The sequence below is a fragment of the Bombus fervidus genome, chromosome 7, assembly GCF_041682495.2.
Source record: "Bombus fervidus isolate BK054 chromosome 7, iyBomFerv1, whole genome shotgun sequence".
NCBI lineage: Eukaryota > Metazoa > Arthropoda > Insecta > Hymenoptera > Apidae > Bombus > Bombus fervidus.
This window is the reverse complement of record NC_091523.1, coordinates 16,597,900-16,616,602: the sequence shown is the minus strand read 5'-3', so window position 1 is coordinate 16,616,602 and position 18,703 is coordinate 16,597,900. Positions and strand designations below refer to the sequence as shown.

Below are 18,703 nucleotides of genomic sequence, written 5' to 3'. Positions count from 1 at the left end.
GTATTTGGGCGGAGTTACGGTGGCGATCGCGGAAACTATTTTGCCCCGCCATCTTGAAATATTTACGTGCTAATCGGTTAGGCCCGAGCCATATTAAATTTCATACTGTGAGAATGAAATGTATAGAACGTGACGAAAAACGCTTCGCGATGGTAAATAAAGGTGCGTGCCAATATTGTTTGCAGTCACTGTTCCTATGGTGTATAATATCGAGAAAGACGTCTGCTTAGAAATGAATGATCACCAATTGGTGTCGATCGCGTTTCTCGTTACATCTTGCCAGGTCTCGGAAAGTACGTTCGGTATTGGTTTCTCGAGTAGCAATTTTTAGTCGACCAATAGCTTTTACGGAGCGACGTTGAAAGTAACGTGTATGCCAATACGCGAAAACTAATGGATCGGACGAACGATGCTATTCGAGAAGCCACAACGAACGTATCTTTCGAAACCTGACAAAATGAAAGAAGAAACGCGGTCGACAGGCAATGACTTTGTTCGACGATGAAAGACGTCCATTTATCTTTATGTAATAGATAGCACGCATTAACGTCCAGATACTAATCTAAGCGATTTGTGCAAAAAAGAAATATGTTCGGCCATCGTTAATTTTGATTAAACAGCGTCTGGCTCTAACGATAAAGGTAGAGATGGCGGAGAAGCGAGCGAAATGTTCGTTTCGACCAAAAGACGAATTCTTACGCCATAATTTCTGAAATTTGGTACGCGTAGCCAGAACGTGAAAAATTTGCTGGAAGTAAAATTTACACGCTCGTGTAAGTGAACATCGGTGTAAACATTGGTATAAAAAAGGCCGACGCCCATTACCACCAATTATCTTTTTATACATCTTCTCAAGGTTCAAATTACAATAAAGCGTGCGCTCTCTGCACGCACGTAAATAAGAAAACGTTCATAACACGCACAAGTATATAAATAACTGTGCTCGCGAGATATCTGTATCCGCGTATTTACACAAATATCCGCAGTCTGGTTACGAGACGCGGGAGATTCTTGCTACGAACATGCAGTTTCAAAAGTTTGATTTTGGCCGCGAAATGCCGCTTCTGAGACCGTTCTGCGCGAGACGATAGATTCGATGGCAGAAAAAGACGTCGATTGACGCGCACCAACGGAACCGCGCGAGGAAAACGGGACGAAAGGACGCGTGGCAGGGCACGAGGCGAAAAGAGGAGAGAAAGGTGGAGAAAACGCGACAGCGAAGAGCGGTTCTCGGCTCGAGATACGAGCATCGCGGACACGGCTACCTCGGCGACTTTTACGCGTTAGCTTCTAGATGGTGTACTTACCTCTGACACGGAGGCGGTTTCACGTAGCTTGCCTTCTCTGTGCTAGTGTAACACGGAGCAACGACGAGAAACGCGAGGAACGTAGTAGCACTCAGCAGCATATTCGTCGAACCGCAGCGCGTGCAACTCCAAGCCATTTTTCTCTCCACCGGCCGACCCTTTCACACAATCCCTCTTCTTCTCTCGGTCGACTGTCTCCCTTTACTTCCTTTCTTTCAACAAGTTCCTCTTTTGCTTCGAATTCGGAAGACAACGACGCGGCAGTAAAAGCGCGCCACTCCAACTAACTTTCTTAAATTCTTCCTTCGATCGTCTGTTTACCGCTGCAACATACCCTGTATAGTTTCGACGACCTATACACCGTCTCACTTCCAAAGCGTTCGTTTCTTCGTCCTTCCTATTTCAGTCTCTGCTCCTCCTTCTTCTTAGCTCTGGTTACCACCTGTGCTCTCCGTCCGCTTCTTTCTGTCGCCTCCTTTCACCCTTTCTCTCTCTCTCTCTCTCTCCCCCCTCTCGCACGCTTAAGCTCTGCTTTTTTTTTGTATTCGCTCTTTTTTTTTTTTTTTTGTAACGCTTTGTTCTATCGTTTCGTTTCTGATACTCGAGTTGTTTGCGAGTACGCTAGCAACGTGGAAAGGTCGAGACGCGAGACGATATTAGAGCTTTTCTTACTTTTTGGAGATCGGTTGTGGTACCGGACCTTCCGTCTGACGCAGTCTGCGGGGCGGTCTCAGCTCCAAGGCCGCATCATCCTCCCTGAAACAGAAAATTCGTGCCTCGATTAATCTTCAACGTGATCGCTGTCGCGCCTGATTTATACGATTTGCTAACGACGTTTCACTTTTGCCAAATATCGTACTACGACGAACACCTATTAAGCATCGAACAACACGTTTTCCATTTTAGTTATTTAACATTTTTTAATCAACGATACTCATCCTACTTTAACCCATCCATTGCTCACTACGAGATATCTCGTATTTTAAACGCTGCACGTTTGGATTCATTGCGATTGGAATAAATTTGAGTTGGGAATTATTAGAAAGGACGAAAGAAAATTGTATGTAATAATATTTATTCCATGTTTCCAAAATTATCTGTTTATTAACCTAGTTGTTATCGTTTTAAAAAATTACCAAACTCTGCTCGTACGAATGTGTAAAGCGTAAGAAACAGGATCATAACTTTGCTTGGTGATTTTATTATTCGCACTTTTTCCGATCGCAAAGGAGATAACGTTATGTACAAGAAACTGGAAATCCGAGTAACAACTCGTTTTTCCTTGTTAACTCATTGACATGCACATTAACCGCCAGGAAATCTGAATCATTGCCGCCGTCTCTTGTTAATTGCCACAATAAGAAGACTGGTCCATTTCCCAATATTTTCAGTAAATAAACGAAAGACCTTATCAATTTATAATTTTCGTGCAGTAATCGTGTAATGAACTTTCTTTCTCTTCCGATAAATACAATTTAAGTGTAGAAAGCATCTCCTTCTTGAAGCAAATTCTCCTATCGTCACTCACTCTCTCTCTCTCTCTCTCTCTAAATGAAACCCCACGGACAATTAAATCCTAAATAAAAAAAAAAAAAAATTACTCTAGTTGTGAGCTGTCTGAACCAAAATTTCAATGTATTTTTTTATTCGGAATCGATCGAGCCGACGAGTAAAAAAATTATTTAAAAATCAAACGGAATCGAGAGGCGGGCGACCACCCACGGAATTGATGCAACAGTCGGAGAAATGGCCGCAACGAGAGTCGGCACAACCAAAGAGGAAACCGGACAAATAGCGCCATTCTATTCGCGGCGTCGAATAGAAGGCGAAAGAGCTTTTGTCTGTGTGACCGCTTAAAAATAACGTGCCGGTTACTAACCACCACTGACGCCTAATCGCAAACGCGTGTTCCTTCCGCTCGTCGGTTGGACCGACGTTGAAGATTCGTCGAGCGGAAAGAAGAGCCGATTATCTCGTCAACGTGTACGCCCATCTGGATCGACTCGCATTTTCGCTGGCTTTGCGTCAGAAACGTTCGTCAGGGAGATAAACGACGCTATCGACGAGCGCAAAATCGACCAACGATCTTGCTGGCGATACGCGCGATCGCATTAGGCTGATTAGGGAAATTTCCATGAGAAACGAACGAGCAAGGTTGAATACACATCGCGAATCGCTTGGAGGATTTATCGCGGCGTCGTTTCACCAACAATCTCGTTAATTGGAGGCCGTTGGTGAAACGGCGAAAGAAACCGCTGCGAAATGTTGCATAAAGAGTGGCGAGCGACAGAGTTGGCACGTGTTAATCCTTCATAGACAGATGATTTTATTCACCTGGGAAAATTACGTGTATTTAGACGTCTTCTTATCTGAATTTCGACGAATCAGAAATATACGTTAGGGTTTTATCTTTCAAACAAATGGAAATTTCATTTCTTAAAACACGACGCAATCGAAAATATGCAATAGAATTCTATCTCTCGATTTATAATAGAGACAAGGTGTGCAATCTCGATTGAAAGTTCACGACTTTGAAATAGACGGTGCAGCTGGCGAGAATGAAAAAACAGGTGGAAATTAAAAAAACGAATGACGATCACGAAGGCATTATGCCGCGAACACGTCCGAGTCATGATGATCGCAATTACTGTAATCCGAACGAAGACCGTAACGACAATGATGGCGATAACAGCGACAACTCGATTCGACTGTTTGAAACAGACCAACCTCCAATTCCATCTGGAATATACGTATGTACGTTTAAATTTAAAGCAACACCCATTAAACACGAGGTATTTAGCCGCAATCGCAATAACATTCACGCGTTTACTATCACGAGGACAAAACGTGCATCGACCAACCGTTTCATTTACACGAATAACATTTTTTGAAACCTGTCTGTCGTTCCAGCTGACTTTCTTACGCAAGTACACGTGGTGTCATAGTACCGCATCTCGCCATTCCAACGACGATTCCATTCGATTCGCGATTTTCAATTCGATTCTCTAGTCGAGAGAATCGACAGAATCGCCACGAGAATTGATCAGCCGAGTGGATCGTTTACGCGACGCGGACACGCGATATCGTAAAACTATACATTTTCGAGCGCAGAAAGGTCATCGCTGCAACGTAATACCTACGCGCCTAACGATTCCTCGATCTCTGTTAACGACACCGCTGTCGTCTGCTTCCTTCCTTACGAGATCTCGATCGATCGTTCGATACTTACGACTCGACGATAGTTTGCTGGCACAAACGCCAAAGCTTTGCTTTTCCGGAATCCTTGGCCGATTTACAACGATAGCTGTTGCAGATCGTTGCTTGAGTCGAGGATATAACGAAAAACAATTTTAATTGACCGCGACTTAACGAACGAAGTATGTAGTCACAAGTTGGGAAAGAAGGATTAGTGGAATATAAATAGGTCGGATTTCGAGGAATTTTGAATGATGGAAGGTCGGTGGTGTTCGTGCGGGGAAGGTGCACGGTGTACGGTGCACGATGCACGCTATCGCGGCAATAGGTACGGTACGCGACTAAATCGGCCGAGAAGGTACGCGGCTTCTTTATGAGCTCGTGATAGGCCGTGCGCGAGGAATGCCCGAGGAATGCGCAAGGAACGCTACAGCCGAGCCCCCGGTATCGCGGTCCCGATTGGTCCCGATCGGCCCATGTCGCACCACCGTCGTCCCGCGCCGCGTCGACACGGTCGCAGATTCGAATCTACTCTCTTACCCCTCTGACAACACCTTTTCGTTACTCTCGACGATTCTAGCCACGATTCTAATCTCATCCAACCTCTTACACTCAACCATCTATGTGCTAAATTCGACCGGTCAAGGACACGATGACGGTAGCTAGAAGCTAGTAGCTACGACATTTGCCAGATGTCGTCCACATATATATCTGGAAACAATATATTTTAATCTAACCTGTTTCTAAGCGTTGTTGTATTTTAGAACGAAAGACATAATTTATGTTTATATTCTGATCTAACCTAACATTATCGTATTCGAAAACGAAAGCCAACATTCACTTTCATATTCTAACCTAATCTAACGTTATTGTATTTGAAAATGAAACACAAAATTAATATATACGTTCTAACTTAACTCAACGTTGCTCTATTTGAAAACAAAAAAGCATAATGTATATTCATATTCTAATCTGACGTTATGATATTTGAAAACAAAAGCAAGGTTCGCTTATTATTCGTCGAAAGTGATACAGTAATACTAGGATGTATTTGTTTCAAGGTCTGTCGGTCAAAAAAGAAAAAAGGAAGAATAAAATAGAGAAAAAAAGAAAAAAGGTGGCACGTTCGTGTCGCTTTCTTTCGTGGTTTATAATTGCCAGTAAAAAAAGAAATATGGCCGTGAAAGGAACAGTCACACAAGTGAAAGCGAGTTTGAGAGAATAAGCACGAAGTACGGGAAGAGTAGTGGATTGGATAGAGGTGACAAGGTGCGATAGATCTGGTTCAAGTTAAAAGTATCTGATTCGCGTGCGTGCGACGGCGGCGGCGGCCAGCGATGTTGCGCGTATCTCGTTGCTTATTATTCGCTGTTGGCAGCAAAGTGGGGTTAGAAACGCGCGCGTTGCTTTCGCGGCGAAAGACTCGTGCTTAAAGGAGTTGACTAAAAGAAGAACGAGGAAGGCAAGGCAAAGGGAGAGAAGGGTGTCAATTGCGCGTAAAAAGTCTTCGAGTTTAATAGCGATACGCGGCTACCGAATGAACGTTGCTCTAACGACAATCATTCTATTGGCTATTTTTAGCTGGAAATAGGTCGGAGTGGAGGGCTGGCTGTATCGAGAGGGCGCAACGACGATGACAACTATGACAACCAGAAAGAAACGAAAAATAATCTGTAGCGCGCTCTTTAAAATTCTCGTTCGGTCGAATTACAAGGCACGAGAATATGCTTGATGTGAAAAAACCACAGAGTAGAAGGACACGATACGACAATAAGTCGTATAATTGTCGATCGTTGTGTCGTATACGAAAAGTAACGACAAATTAATTGCCATCCGTGTAATAAAACTGCTATTATTGGATAATTCACGAACGTGCGTTTTATTCAAACGTTGCGACACAGCTGCACACCTGTAGCCTGTAACGCGTTGCGAACAATCAACAATGGCCGAATATTCTTCCCTTCCTTTCCTTTCGCGATTCGATCTATATGTATGACGCTGAACGTGACCCCAAACGATCAACGTTCACGAATATTCGTCCCTGACGAATATTTACACCGAATACATATGCTAAATAATTCGCCACGATTACGCTGCGAAAGATTAACGAATTTAAAGGTATGTCAAGTAATGATTATCGCTGAATTGAATATATGTCCTTGAATGTCAACGAAAAGCAGAAGGATGCGAGATAATTTTGGTAAATATATAAAAATCAAAATTATTTTACGAATCTGCTGCAAAAATTTACTCGTTAGTAATGATGATTTAAACTTAAATACTAAAAGAATAATGTTGATGTTATGCTGATCAAGCCATGCGTCGATTATGCACGAACTGATTAGAAAGGAACGTGTCAACTCACGAAATAAAATTGATCACATATTTTCCTCCTTTTTATCTGGCTAACCGTAATTAACTGAATAAATTTCGTTATGCAAAATCGTTTTTTGAATCGTTCTCCCATCGATTATTTAAAAAATGTACGCGTAACACGATACGAATTACTCTACGCTTAATTCGGTTACGAGTCCTCCAAACTCTCAAAAGGTGAAAAAATCGCTAAGAACATTGGTGCTTCCATCTTTTGAAGAGATAACGTAACAAAATGTACAAGTCGCTAACGGTGTTGATAGTAGGCAATAGCGGTTGTGGTCGATAATGCGAATACTAAACATCTGTTGGTAATGTAAAACTTTCGGTATACGAAACAAAAGGACACGTTTACGTAATAAAAGACGAATGTCTCAATTATGGATCAACGAGCCAAATCCAGTCGGTTCAACTGGTCCAAGCAGCAGCGTATGTTGCGCGTAACGGAATCTGTCTGACGAGAACAGCGATTCGTTTGCTTAAAATTTTAAACGATCACGAGATACAGCGACGTGGCGTGTGCATCGGCACGTATACCGAAATGTGTGCTGGTCTATGTAACAGGTAAAGCGTGCGTCGAGTCGCGTCTCGTCTCCTATAGCGTCCAGATGAGCGAAGGCCTACGTGATATGTAGATACCATGAGATGATGCAACATCGTTTCGATCTACGTATTCATCATTGTTTCTGCTTTTCCGTAAAACCAAATTAACTCGATTAAAATCAAAGAATTCATATTTCTTCACATTTCTTTTATCTGTTCAGCCGATGAATGAGAATAAAAATCGCTTTATTCTTTTGAACGAACGGTGTAAGGTTTGATTTGGATTGAATCTATTTTAAAACATTTAACGTGGAAAAATTTCGTCGTTATTGCGACTCGTTCGCCGATAACGTCTAATCACGATAATTCTGATTTACCAGGGCTGATTTGCAAGGAAGGAACAAAATAATAAAGCGCAATTGCGCGAGCCCTCGATTATTTCATTGTACGTTGACGTCAAGTTATACACCGACCAATCATCGAGCTCGCGCATCGACGAGCCCCCAGTGAAGATCGACGAACACGCGTACAATTTCCTCACGATTTTAATGATCAAGTCTCATGGAAGCTCGATATTTGACCTTCCCTCTTTCAATGACACGCTAGTTAGCCAAATGAAATTCATTGTTTCAAGTATCTTTTTACATTATATCGTTTTCTAATTTATTGACCGCTTTCGGATCGATCGGTAACTTTCTTTTTGAAAATCGAATTCGTGAATCCATCAGTGTACTGCGAATTTATATTTTCCATGCAAATTTATATTTTTATATATACAAATGAAAAAGTGGTATCTAGATAGAAATTTACATTCTATTCCTTATATATCATAAAGATGCAATATATTATATTTTTATACGTATATGTAAATGTAAAATAAAATTAACAACGGCTTATAATATTTATTTATAAAACGAGATGTATATCACCAGAAGCATTCGAACGTGCGTCTTATTTAATTTCACGAAGAAACTTTATATTAAATTTACGTATACTTTTTCAATATTTTTATATATTTTCTCGTATTACGCATATTTTCTCTATTTCCATACATTTCGACTTCTTATAAACGTATAAGCATACGTTAGTTTACCGATAACTCGCAAAATCGTTAACTCATCTAATGAAAACAAATGTAATGAATTTGTTTTTCCAATTAAGTTTTTATTATTGTCTGTAAGGAGAAAGTTGCGTTTAAATAATGATGGAAAAAGACGAGAGTAAGCCGGAATTTAGGCCAGTGACAAAACGAAACGGAGATACAGCTGCCAACTTTTACTCGAATCTCATCTTCTCGGTCGAGGTTCTCTACTACCTACGCGACTATCCGACATTCGACCCATGACGTTGCAACGTGACGTTCTTCCCGCGCTTCTTGCGTGTTTCGTGCAACATTCGAATTATTGCTGTTTCACGGTTTTGAAATTTCGAAGCTTATCGCTCGTTTCTCAGGATTTTATAATCTCGAAAGATCATACTAATGCTGTTGCGATAAACAGCGGACTGAAAATCACACCAATATAAGTCATCATTTTGAAAATGTAGATCTAGTCACGTACTTCAACTTTCAAAAGAATCGTTCCTTTCGTTTCATAATTAATTAAATATTATAATCAGAATGCGAATGTTTATGCATTTATGGGAAATTAAAATATAGAAAAATGTACAAAATAATATAGCAGGACCTTTAAGATTCGTAAATTCAATCAGCAGTAGCTTAATTAATTGGCTACTGAAAATGAAACTTTATTGAACCAACTTCATATAAAACAAGTTCCACTGCGTAACTGTCTCCTTAATCGCAGTTCAACAAAAAGGCTTTTCCGTAGTCTACGAGATTAAAGTCTTCTAATTTTCTAACCAGACAATCTCCGTAGTAGCAGGATTACTTGCCAATTTCTTGGTTTTTTTTTTTAACTTCGACAAAGGTTTTTTCCTCAATACTATCGTCGACTATACGAATTGAAGTTGCCGCGACTGAAATTGCATCGTCAGTTAGCACACATCTCATCGTACGAGATTGTACAAAGTCTCCTAGCGCTTCTCATTACGTCACAAGAGTTAAAATAACCTGCTCATTGGTAGTAGACGATCGAACATTCGTCACGACCATGGTATCGCTCAAATAAAACCACCATCGAAACATGCGAGAACGGTAAAATCTGCAGACACTCGATAGTATGACCTTTTGAACTTGGCATCGATACTCCAATCATCGTGATACGTATATACATACTTACATATGTGTAAAAGCGATGCATGAGTCGAATAGTGCAAGATTGGAATAAGAAAAGTTCGAAAATCTTCAAAAGGATTAGGATATATTTAGATTCTTCGTACAACTACGTCAAATCTTAGGGGAGAATCGTCGTAGTTGTTAATTAAAGATGCAAAAGCACAAATGAAAAGAAGGAGAAGGTGGAGGAATGAGAGTCGCTGAGGATCGAGCCCCCTCGGTTGGACCAATCGCGAGACGCTTCGAAACCAACGCCTACCAATTCGACCAATCGGAGATTAAGACTTCCGAAGGCGCGACCGCGCGTATGTATCCGCTTTCTCTGATCGTCGGGTCGCAAACATCGTTGACGATTGACGGAGCAACGCGTGACCGAATTAATTTTACGATCGTTCCTATCGTTTCGATTTATATTGGTACAACATAAATGCATTCCATCGCGTGATATATGCGCTTGTTTTGGTCAATTAACTCGTCTGCTGTCATAATTGAACGCGTTGAAAATGAGAAGCCGTGAATCTTTCCCATACGATAGTTCACAATACTACAATATGAAATCTAATAATACCATTAGGTCGACCCTCTAACTTACTTTGAAATCAATTCTGGCAACTTCTCAATTGTGACATTGCCATACCATTGCCATACTGACATTACTTAAGACAATTTTCATTGAATCGTTAAGCGGATATTGTTTGGACGGCCTCGTTAATTTCATCGTAAAAAAATTGTAATTTGGAAAGAAAATAGCATTTCGACACGTCCCTACGTTCATCGAAAGAGTATCGTTTTTTTTTTTTGTTTTTTGTTTTTTATTATCTGTTCGATAAATTGCAAGACTGTCGAAACATTCCAATGTGATCATGTCAGTAAACATTAGCGTAAAATGCGAAATACCAAATTCAAGGCTATTCTTCCTTCTTATTTTCTGTGCAAAAGTTGTACAACATGTACAAGTATGTGCGCGTTAGCACCGATTGGTCTAACAACTATAATCACGTGTAAAATGTTCTTTGTCTGAACGCTTGCATATATGTATAAAAATTCAATTTGCCGAACTACACTGAAACTTGCAAAAATTTACGTACTATTAAAGATAAGAAAAACACATTATGTAAGACGTTCTAAAAAAAAATTGAATTTCCGTCCAATAGGAATCGAGTTAGCGGTGGCGAACTTCAGAACACGTGTTTCCGAATGATAATATCGAGAAACAGTGGAAACGCGATAGATCGATAAAATTGTGTTTCTTTTGAACAGGAGGCAAACGTACCTTTGTCCACACTATCGGCGAACCAGATGGAAGAAAGAGGAAAAATTAGCACGTAACAAACCCACTCACACCCCCGATTAACCACTCTTAAGATAGCAGCAAACGAATCGCACAATCTTGAAAGCGAAAACACACGCGATACAAATAGCTATCAACGAAATACTACAGACACGCAGTAACACGCAGTAGATACCGTTGATGACGAAATCAAATTAATCGATTCGTTACAGAAAAAAGTATTCACTATTCACTGTTCCGCGTTGCGTATGTGACTGACCGAGAGTATCCAAGTGAACCTCCACCGTTCAGACTCAGACGCTCTTTCGCTCTCGTCCCCTCTTTCTCCTTTCCTGTCCGTCTCCCTCTTTCGGTCTCTCTCGCTTCATCCCACCCGCTCCTTCTTTCTTTGATGTTCATTCGTTTTATCGCCCTTACTGATTGTCAGTCTTTCTTCCCCCTCTCTTTTTTTACATTTGCCAAATCCTCGTTCTCTTGATAAAGAGGTAGGCATGCACATCGTGTGTCTACAGTGTCTCAGAAAAAAAGCAGTCAAATTTTTTTTTCTATAAATTATAATAACAGCATCGCGTAGATTTAAAGAGGTGGTAGAGTAACGAAGTATATCGAAGGGAAACAAATGAAACATTATCTGGAAGAACTTTCTTTTTTTAATCTTTCCACTTACGTTCAAACTCGGTCTACACTCATGGACAACCCGGTATGAACTGGTTTGCATCGACGTGTATGTGTGCATCGTGGCGTCTAGCCAGACATCGAGTTTACGCGAGGATCAGCGAAAACAACCGAAGGCGAACCACGTGCCCACGATGCGAATCATTCACTAATTTTATCTCGACCATAAACGAGCAAAATTTTTATTTTTATCGTTATAGATTTATTTACTAATTCGGTTAATATATTATGGGAAAAGAGTTTATGAAATACCATCGAAATATAGTCATTTCCATTTACATACCGTATATACGGATATTTTTCCATTATGCGAACAGTAATTGCGAGAATGTAATCTATACGAATTTTTTTCTTCTGACCTCTCACCAACTTCTTGCACGATAGATTAGACAGATTCGCCAGACAGGGAGGATACAAAGTCGTTCTCAATATCGTTTAATTTTTTTCTTTTCGTAATAAGATAATTTTTTAAAGGTTCGCATCCCATCCATAGTTTGATCTTTGCAAATAGATTTTAAACGTACGAGGGCGACCGAATCGATACGAAAGGAACCGAAGATACCACGTGTCGTTTGAACACGTTACCACCGCGTACATTTACAACGCAAGTGCCCTCTCTTTGATCGCGATAATTGATGCTGCATAAAGACACGCCGAATTAATCTGAGAGTTTTTTAAAGAATGGATTTTCTGTCGATAATTTATCTTATCTTAGTAGTTACACAAATCACATGGTAACTCATTCTAATAACTCAACTCGACAACGATAACGATCGATCTTCTCCCGCTGGAGAAACGCGTGACTCCGAGAATCGATTCGCTTAATTGCAATGTTATCTTTGAATTGGCAATAAAATGAATCGTACAAGCGGATCAACGGTATTTGTAAAATTGCACAAACATAAAAAAAAAAAAAGAAAAAAGAATAATAAATATTTACAACAATCCGCCTTTTTACGAATATTTATTTTGATTGAAAAGAATGGTTACTTATTTTTCGATAGATGATGAAAGATATTATATACATACCGTTCGTAATGATCTCAGACTCTTTTTTGATGTGTCCTTAACCTCGACACTATTTCGTCGAAGAAAAATTCCTTGCAGAAATCGAGGTGCAATAAGCAGAATAAACATTAACTTTGAGTCACTTGAATGATTCTCATCGGTAATGTGTTTCGTTCCAAGTTATTCGCACTATGTAATTTTAGATCGTAAACATGTGGCAAGAAAGAATCGCGTGCACGCTAAACATCACACTCTTCCAATACACGTGACTTTTTGCCTATGACAGTGTTGAATATCTCTTGTCAGCAAGCTAATATCGTTAGAGGTTAGGTACCAGTTCTATCTGTTTCACGACTATTCCTAACACGATTGTATGGATTAAATAATCGGCCGAAGGAAACAAACACGAAATAACGCACGCACGGTAATGACGTCGCGTTTAAACGAGAGAAAATTGCTATTCGAATAATTAAAATAACTGAAACGATATGAGTACACCACCGCGAATCTTATACGGCACTGGCAACGAAGGAGCGTAACCTTCGAGAGATACGAACGCTCCGGCGTCCAACTGCTCACTGACGCACTGGCGTGAATCGGGAGAACTTTTATAGAGTTACCCCTCGTATCGATATGTTTCGCCGGTAAAAATTATGTATCTGCCGTAATCTATTACAGTAATCTATTACGTAATCTATTACTTTTCTGATACTCCCCTCAACGTTTCGTTTTCTAGAATCTATTACTTATTATTACTTACTTATTATTACTGGGTCCCCTTGCACAATCATTTATTAACGAATAATGTCAGTGAATTGATAAATTACAAATTATAGGTTCTAAACTTTTCCACAATTTTACAATTTTACGTGAAATGGGATATCCAGATATCTTGGACTTATAAAATTTACTTGTAAAAAATGTCGTCTGTTTTATCATCAGACTTGTTATTATGATGCAAGAGAATTTATTAGTAATAATAACTTGTAACTCGTGACTCGTAGAGTTTCATTATAATGATATTAGTTCAATTATGCAAGAAGTAACTTATAGGTATTCTTTGAGAAATTTTCTACTTTTTGTTAATTAAAATTAAATTACATATACCAAGATTAAAGAAAACAGTACAAAAGCTCGTTCCATTTATAGACAAAATTTTTGGCAATTTGTAGTGGTATTTTATATAGGTTATATTTTATTAAATTATATCATATAGCGTAATTAACGAGCCATCGTTTCAAGTCGCCTTTTGTCCCTATAACGCAACAAATCAAAAACATTCCACAATAATAATTTCAATTAACCTCGGATTTCCTAATTGTCATTGTTCGATTGATTTTGTCCGGTGGGCAGATAAAGAATAAATTGGCAGATAAAGAATGGTAGACTTAAACGACAGATTTTTAACGTCAGTGATTCTGTGTGACCGTGTGGTCGGCTGATTTTCCTAATGTCACGCGATTACGATTTCGTCACGTGATCTAAATTCGCGCGCAGCAAGTAGCCTGCTTCGTCGATACGTTCGATTTAACCTGTTTATATGCGATTTCGTCTTCCATTAACGATCCGGTGAATAATAACAAAATAACGACGAGTGTTCAACGGCGAACGAACGGAATTATTTTCCAACGTTAGATACAATTCGAACGTATGTAAAAGTTGATGGAGAAGGTAATCGTGTCGCGAGTCAAAGCGAGCCGTGATGCGATAGTCGTTGCACAGTTGTACAGCAAGTGATTCAAAGTCACTCTATAACCGTTCGTATTTATATTTTTCTGGTAAAGTCATCGAGTCTACACGTGCTTGAAATTATCGTGAATGTTTGTAGCAATGTTTTTAGCGGCCGACGTGAAATTTTTCCACGATTAAACGATTCGATCAATTGGTCAGGTCAATAAGAGCGGAGGATTACTCGGGTCTCCAAGTACGTTGACACAATGTCCAGAGTTCTTTGCGCATATGTGTTTGTACGTGTATGCGTGACCATATACATATGTATACCCGTATACGTAATACATACTGAAATGTGATTTACTAGCTCTGGCGTTCAATTAATTTGAATGCCGTAATAAGGCACTTACGTGCATTGAACCTTGGACTACGAGATAAAGTTATTCTCGTAAGTCCACTATCCATCAGCCTTTGGGTAATTAATTTGCGTTGAGGAGTCTGATTGGGCGAAATGTATAGAGAATGTATCGGCTCCGGGGGAACGATAAATAGGGAGAAAAAAAAAATTACTGAAACGCAAACAAATCTTTGAATATTCGAATTATATAAAACTCGTGAGAATCCAGACACGGAAGATTATCTCGGTCGTTAAATGTTTAACCGTTTTATCTATGTAGCGAGAAAGGAGAAGAGAGAGGGTACGATCGCGCGAATCGAACGGGAGATTAGGTTGGTTCGATAAAATGCGCGACTAACGAATTTGCACACCTATCGATTACGATTTGTCTTCACAGACGACTTACCGGGTACCGAGTTGATATCGATCGAGTTTATCACCAATTGATCCACGATGACGACTCAGTTGGTAGCCTTGATGGGTGCGCTGCCCGCTGCAACTCAGGCAACGGCGAGCTCCTTGCCAAACAACCAGCATCACTAGACAATCAAACGAACGACCCTCAGCTTCTTTATCTCAACTTTCCAATCAACTTTGCGCTACACATATAAAATATGCGTACACGTACGCAAGCGCGGTAATGCGAAAAGATAGCAGCTCTGAATCGGAAGATCGTATTACGAAATGAGAAATAATATATCGTTACTTTTTTTTGTTTCTATAGATTAAATTATGCAGTGGCATATTAAATCAAAGTATTTCATACGCTGAACAATTATCAAGCAATTTGTGGTTCCACTCGAATTAATTCGACAAACTCCAACGTAACCTTGTATTAAAATGTTCCATTATTCGATATTTATTCGAGATATTGGTTTTTACTGTGTGGAAAAATTTCTTTGGAAATTTTATTACACAACTTTTTCATTTTTCGTACAATTTTATGTTGATTTGCAATTTTACTGATTAGATATGCTGCCATTAAAATTCAAAATTATAGCGCGAATTTTAAATTCAAGTTTAATATTCACGTTATTTCACTGTTCAGTTCTTAATGGGTTAAACAACGTATTACACATCATATATGTATATAATGTTGCAGTTGTCAAACTCTACGTGGTCCCATACCTGACTGATTTTTATATACTGTTAGACGATACTCTTTCCGTTTTCCGGCGTTCGGAAAGTCTAACTATTGTATTCGCCAAAACTCTGAGATCGTCATTTAAAACAGGAAAAAGTCAGCGACCAGATCGCGAGACTCAAGCTCAAGGGCCTCTCCTCCATAAAGTATCCCCTTCCCGACCATCTAAACTTTCACTTAAACCTAACCTAAAACAACCACTCCCACTCTCGCAATAGATTTTTCCACCGAGTTACCGTGACCGTTGCCAACCACCATGAGATCGTTTCCGAATTCGCATATTCGAAAGCACAAATCGACAAACAAAGATCATCAATGTTTAAGTCTTTACTCGTGTTCATTTCCTAACCAATAATTGTTTTCTCGTCTGCTGCTCGCGACGATAAATTCTTAGAATTTGTAATCGATACTCTAAAACAATTATCCAATTATTTCTTATCATTTCTTAATTTTATCATTAGTTATTCACACAAATTCTTGCTCGCGCAATTATTATCCATGTTGCAACATGATTTGCCCGAATCTATAAGAAACAACATATGTATTGTCTGTGAGTCGTCTCAGTTCATTTAGGTTCAAGTTTGTTTAATCACAATCATAGCTATTACCGTAAACGATATAACGCAATGATTTTTTATCCATCGCCGATAAGAAATATATGTTATGTGGCGTTTGTATGATGCTGGGAACGCATTGTTGTTACTAGCAATACATTTTCACTAAGATATAATAAGTACCGAAGCAAAATTTTTGATAAACTTTACAAACGACAAGTTACATGATTATCCCATCAGTTAACGTGTAAGAAAGAAATCTATATTCAATCTATAGTCTGTCTATTATCTATATAATCTATCTATTATCTATATAAATCTATAGTCAATCTATTATTATCGAAATTATTCGTCGATAAATTATTGTACGATAGGTTTCTGATGTGATCAGGTAAATGGAGTTCTATTGCATACACGACAGACCTACGTATTTAAATTCTACTTGTGAGCTGTTCGCGAGTTCCAGTGAGAGATAGCGTGATTATAATACCTTTAATGTAACGTTGTATAAACAAGTAAAATAATACAATTAATAAATAATTGTCGAATAGTCGTACTTGCTTAGGATAGAATTAGGAAAATTTATCAATTATCCATATACGTATCACGTAGGTTGTAAGATTCTTAAATAAAACGAAGATGTAATCGCGAGTGACCGAAAGCCGAAAGTCATGAATAAAATAAATATACTAATAATATATATATATATATATATATTATGGCACATAGGATGAGAAGTTTACCACAATATCCTCAAACGTATACCATTACAGACGTTGCAAATTAATTTATAAAATTTCCTTTCTTGTAGACGTCCTCCACTTTTGACTTTGCTCACACCGGTAACTTTTTCCATTCGTTATTACTGGACAATCTGAATTTTCTTTCCATTCTTTAACACTAATCAGTCTGAGCTTTGGCTGCTTTGTAGCTACGTACTAATATTTTAAACAAACGATAAAAATATTAATATACTTATTCACTGCCGCTTATATAAGACTACGTAGACTGTAGACACTTGATTTTATTAACAGACTGTAATTTACTTCTAAAGTTAAAGCGGAAAGATTTGGGACAACCTTGATCTTTATTAGAGTTATCGTAGAATATCATGACACGATAAATATCTCTAAGGAATTAACAAAAATTAGCATTAGTAAATGTCAAATATTTTGCAGTAGCTTTTGTAAAAGAAGCTATTGTTATCCTGAGCACATTTAACAAAGAAGTTGTACAAGTTTCTTTAGAATCGATAGCGAGGCTAACAAATATACAATAAATCTCTCTGTTAATCGGTTTCAATCACGATAGCCTCGCTATCAATTTCAAAATGGCTTGTTCAACTTATCTGTTAAGTATTTCATTTTAATATAGTATTGATAAGATTTTTAAATAAACAATTTAAATTCCATATAATAGATCTATATCTGTATATTCTACAGGAACACAGTAAGTATCGCCTTTGATTATCAGTTTGCATAAATCACAACATTTATTATTATAGCAAATTGTCGAAAACGTAACTTTACGATAAAAATCGAAGCGTTAATAAATTGTAGGATATCGTAATAGAAAAGCAGTTGTTTGTGTCAACGACGATGGCTGTACAAATGTGGCGATTATTGTCCATGTAGAGAGTTGATTTGCTATCCTGATTTTGTGTCAAGCAAAACGAAAATTTAACCCATTAAGAACCAAGGAGTAAAATGCATAAAATTTACATAAACCTATATTACTGAAAAACTTAAATAAATGACTTACATATTACCTAGTTCGTTAAGCTACGAAAATGGTATATTAAAATAATAAACGAGAGATTCTACATTTACATTTTCTTGCATGTGACAATAAGATGAATGATAAATCAAAATAAGATGAAAATGTAGAGCAACAAAGTTACGTTGGAGGCTGCAGCTTTTAGAAAATCAAATTTGAAAATTTGTCAAGTATACGCGTGGAAAATGAAAAACAATAAAGGAAGATATTTAAAAAAATGGCCATTTTTGAACTTCCTTGGGAACGAAAAATTCTAGCAGAACATTGAAGAGCATTTTTCAAGAAACTGATCCATGCGTTACACTTAATCTTCGCCTTTCCCACATACTGAATCATCTAGGAAATGATCTTCTCGCAACTCTGCTGGTAAATCAATCGAAGCTTGGAATCGAGCCAGTCCGAAGCATCGCAGGATCGTTGTTACGTTCATCAACTCTGCATCCGCGTGCCTATGCTACGATGTCTTCCAATCCGGTTTTACCTTTGTCGATTAATAGGTACACAAAGTATTTTTAATTACTCGACCGTCTTAT

At 38.6% G+C, this 18,703-nt stretch overlaps 1 protein-coding gene and 2 long non-coding RNA genes across 15 annotated transcripts in view; 2 read left to right on the top strand and 1 right to left on the bottom strand.

Annotated features, from left to right (window-relative positions):
- LOC139989207 (trehalase) overlaps window positions 1-18,703 on the bottom strand; it is a 36,307-nt gene that overhangs the window by 10,128 nt on the left and 7,476 nt on the right. For 3 of the 12 annotated variants that reach the window (XM_072007333.1, XM_072007332.1, XM_072007334.1), the window contains exons 2-3: window positions 15,103-15,235; window positions 1,980-2,063 (exon numbers count right to left, since the gene is read on the bottom strand). In XM_072007333.1, coding sequence (XP_071863434.1) covers window positions 1,980-2,063; window positions 15,103-15,233 — 215 coding nt within the window. In that variant the 5' untranslated portion in view covers window positions 15,234-15,235. Of the gene's footprint in view, window positions 1-1,307; window positions 2,064-4,447; window positions 4,822-10,927; window positions 11,390-12,649; window positions 13,217-15,102; window positions 15,236-18,703 lie in introns of those variants that run through there. The other 9 variants (XM_072007341.1, XM_072007337.1, XM_072007340.1 and 6 more) reach the window with 9 other exon arrangements.
- On the top strand, window positions 4,904-8,332 carry LOC139989222 (uncharacterized). Of its 2 annotated transcripts, XR_011800289.1 has the most exons (3): window positions 5,393-5,998; window positions 6,084-7,439; window positions 7,799-8,332. It is a non-coding gene; the product is annotated as an uncharacterized lncRNA (long non-coding RNA). The 2 variants fall into 2 exon arrangements; XR_011800288.1 differs by having other exon boundaries at window positions 4,904-7,439.
- On the top strand, window positions 9,221-11,185 carry LOC139989224 (uncharacterized). Its single transcript, XR_011800290.1, has 2 exons — window positions 9,221-9,959; window positions 10,915-11,185. It is a non-coding gene; the product is annotated as an uncharacterized lncRNA (long non-coding RNA).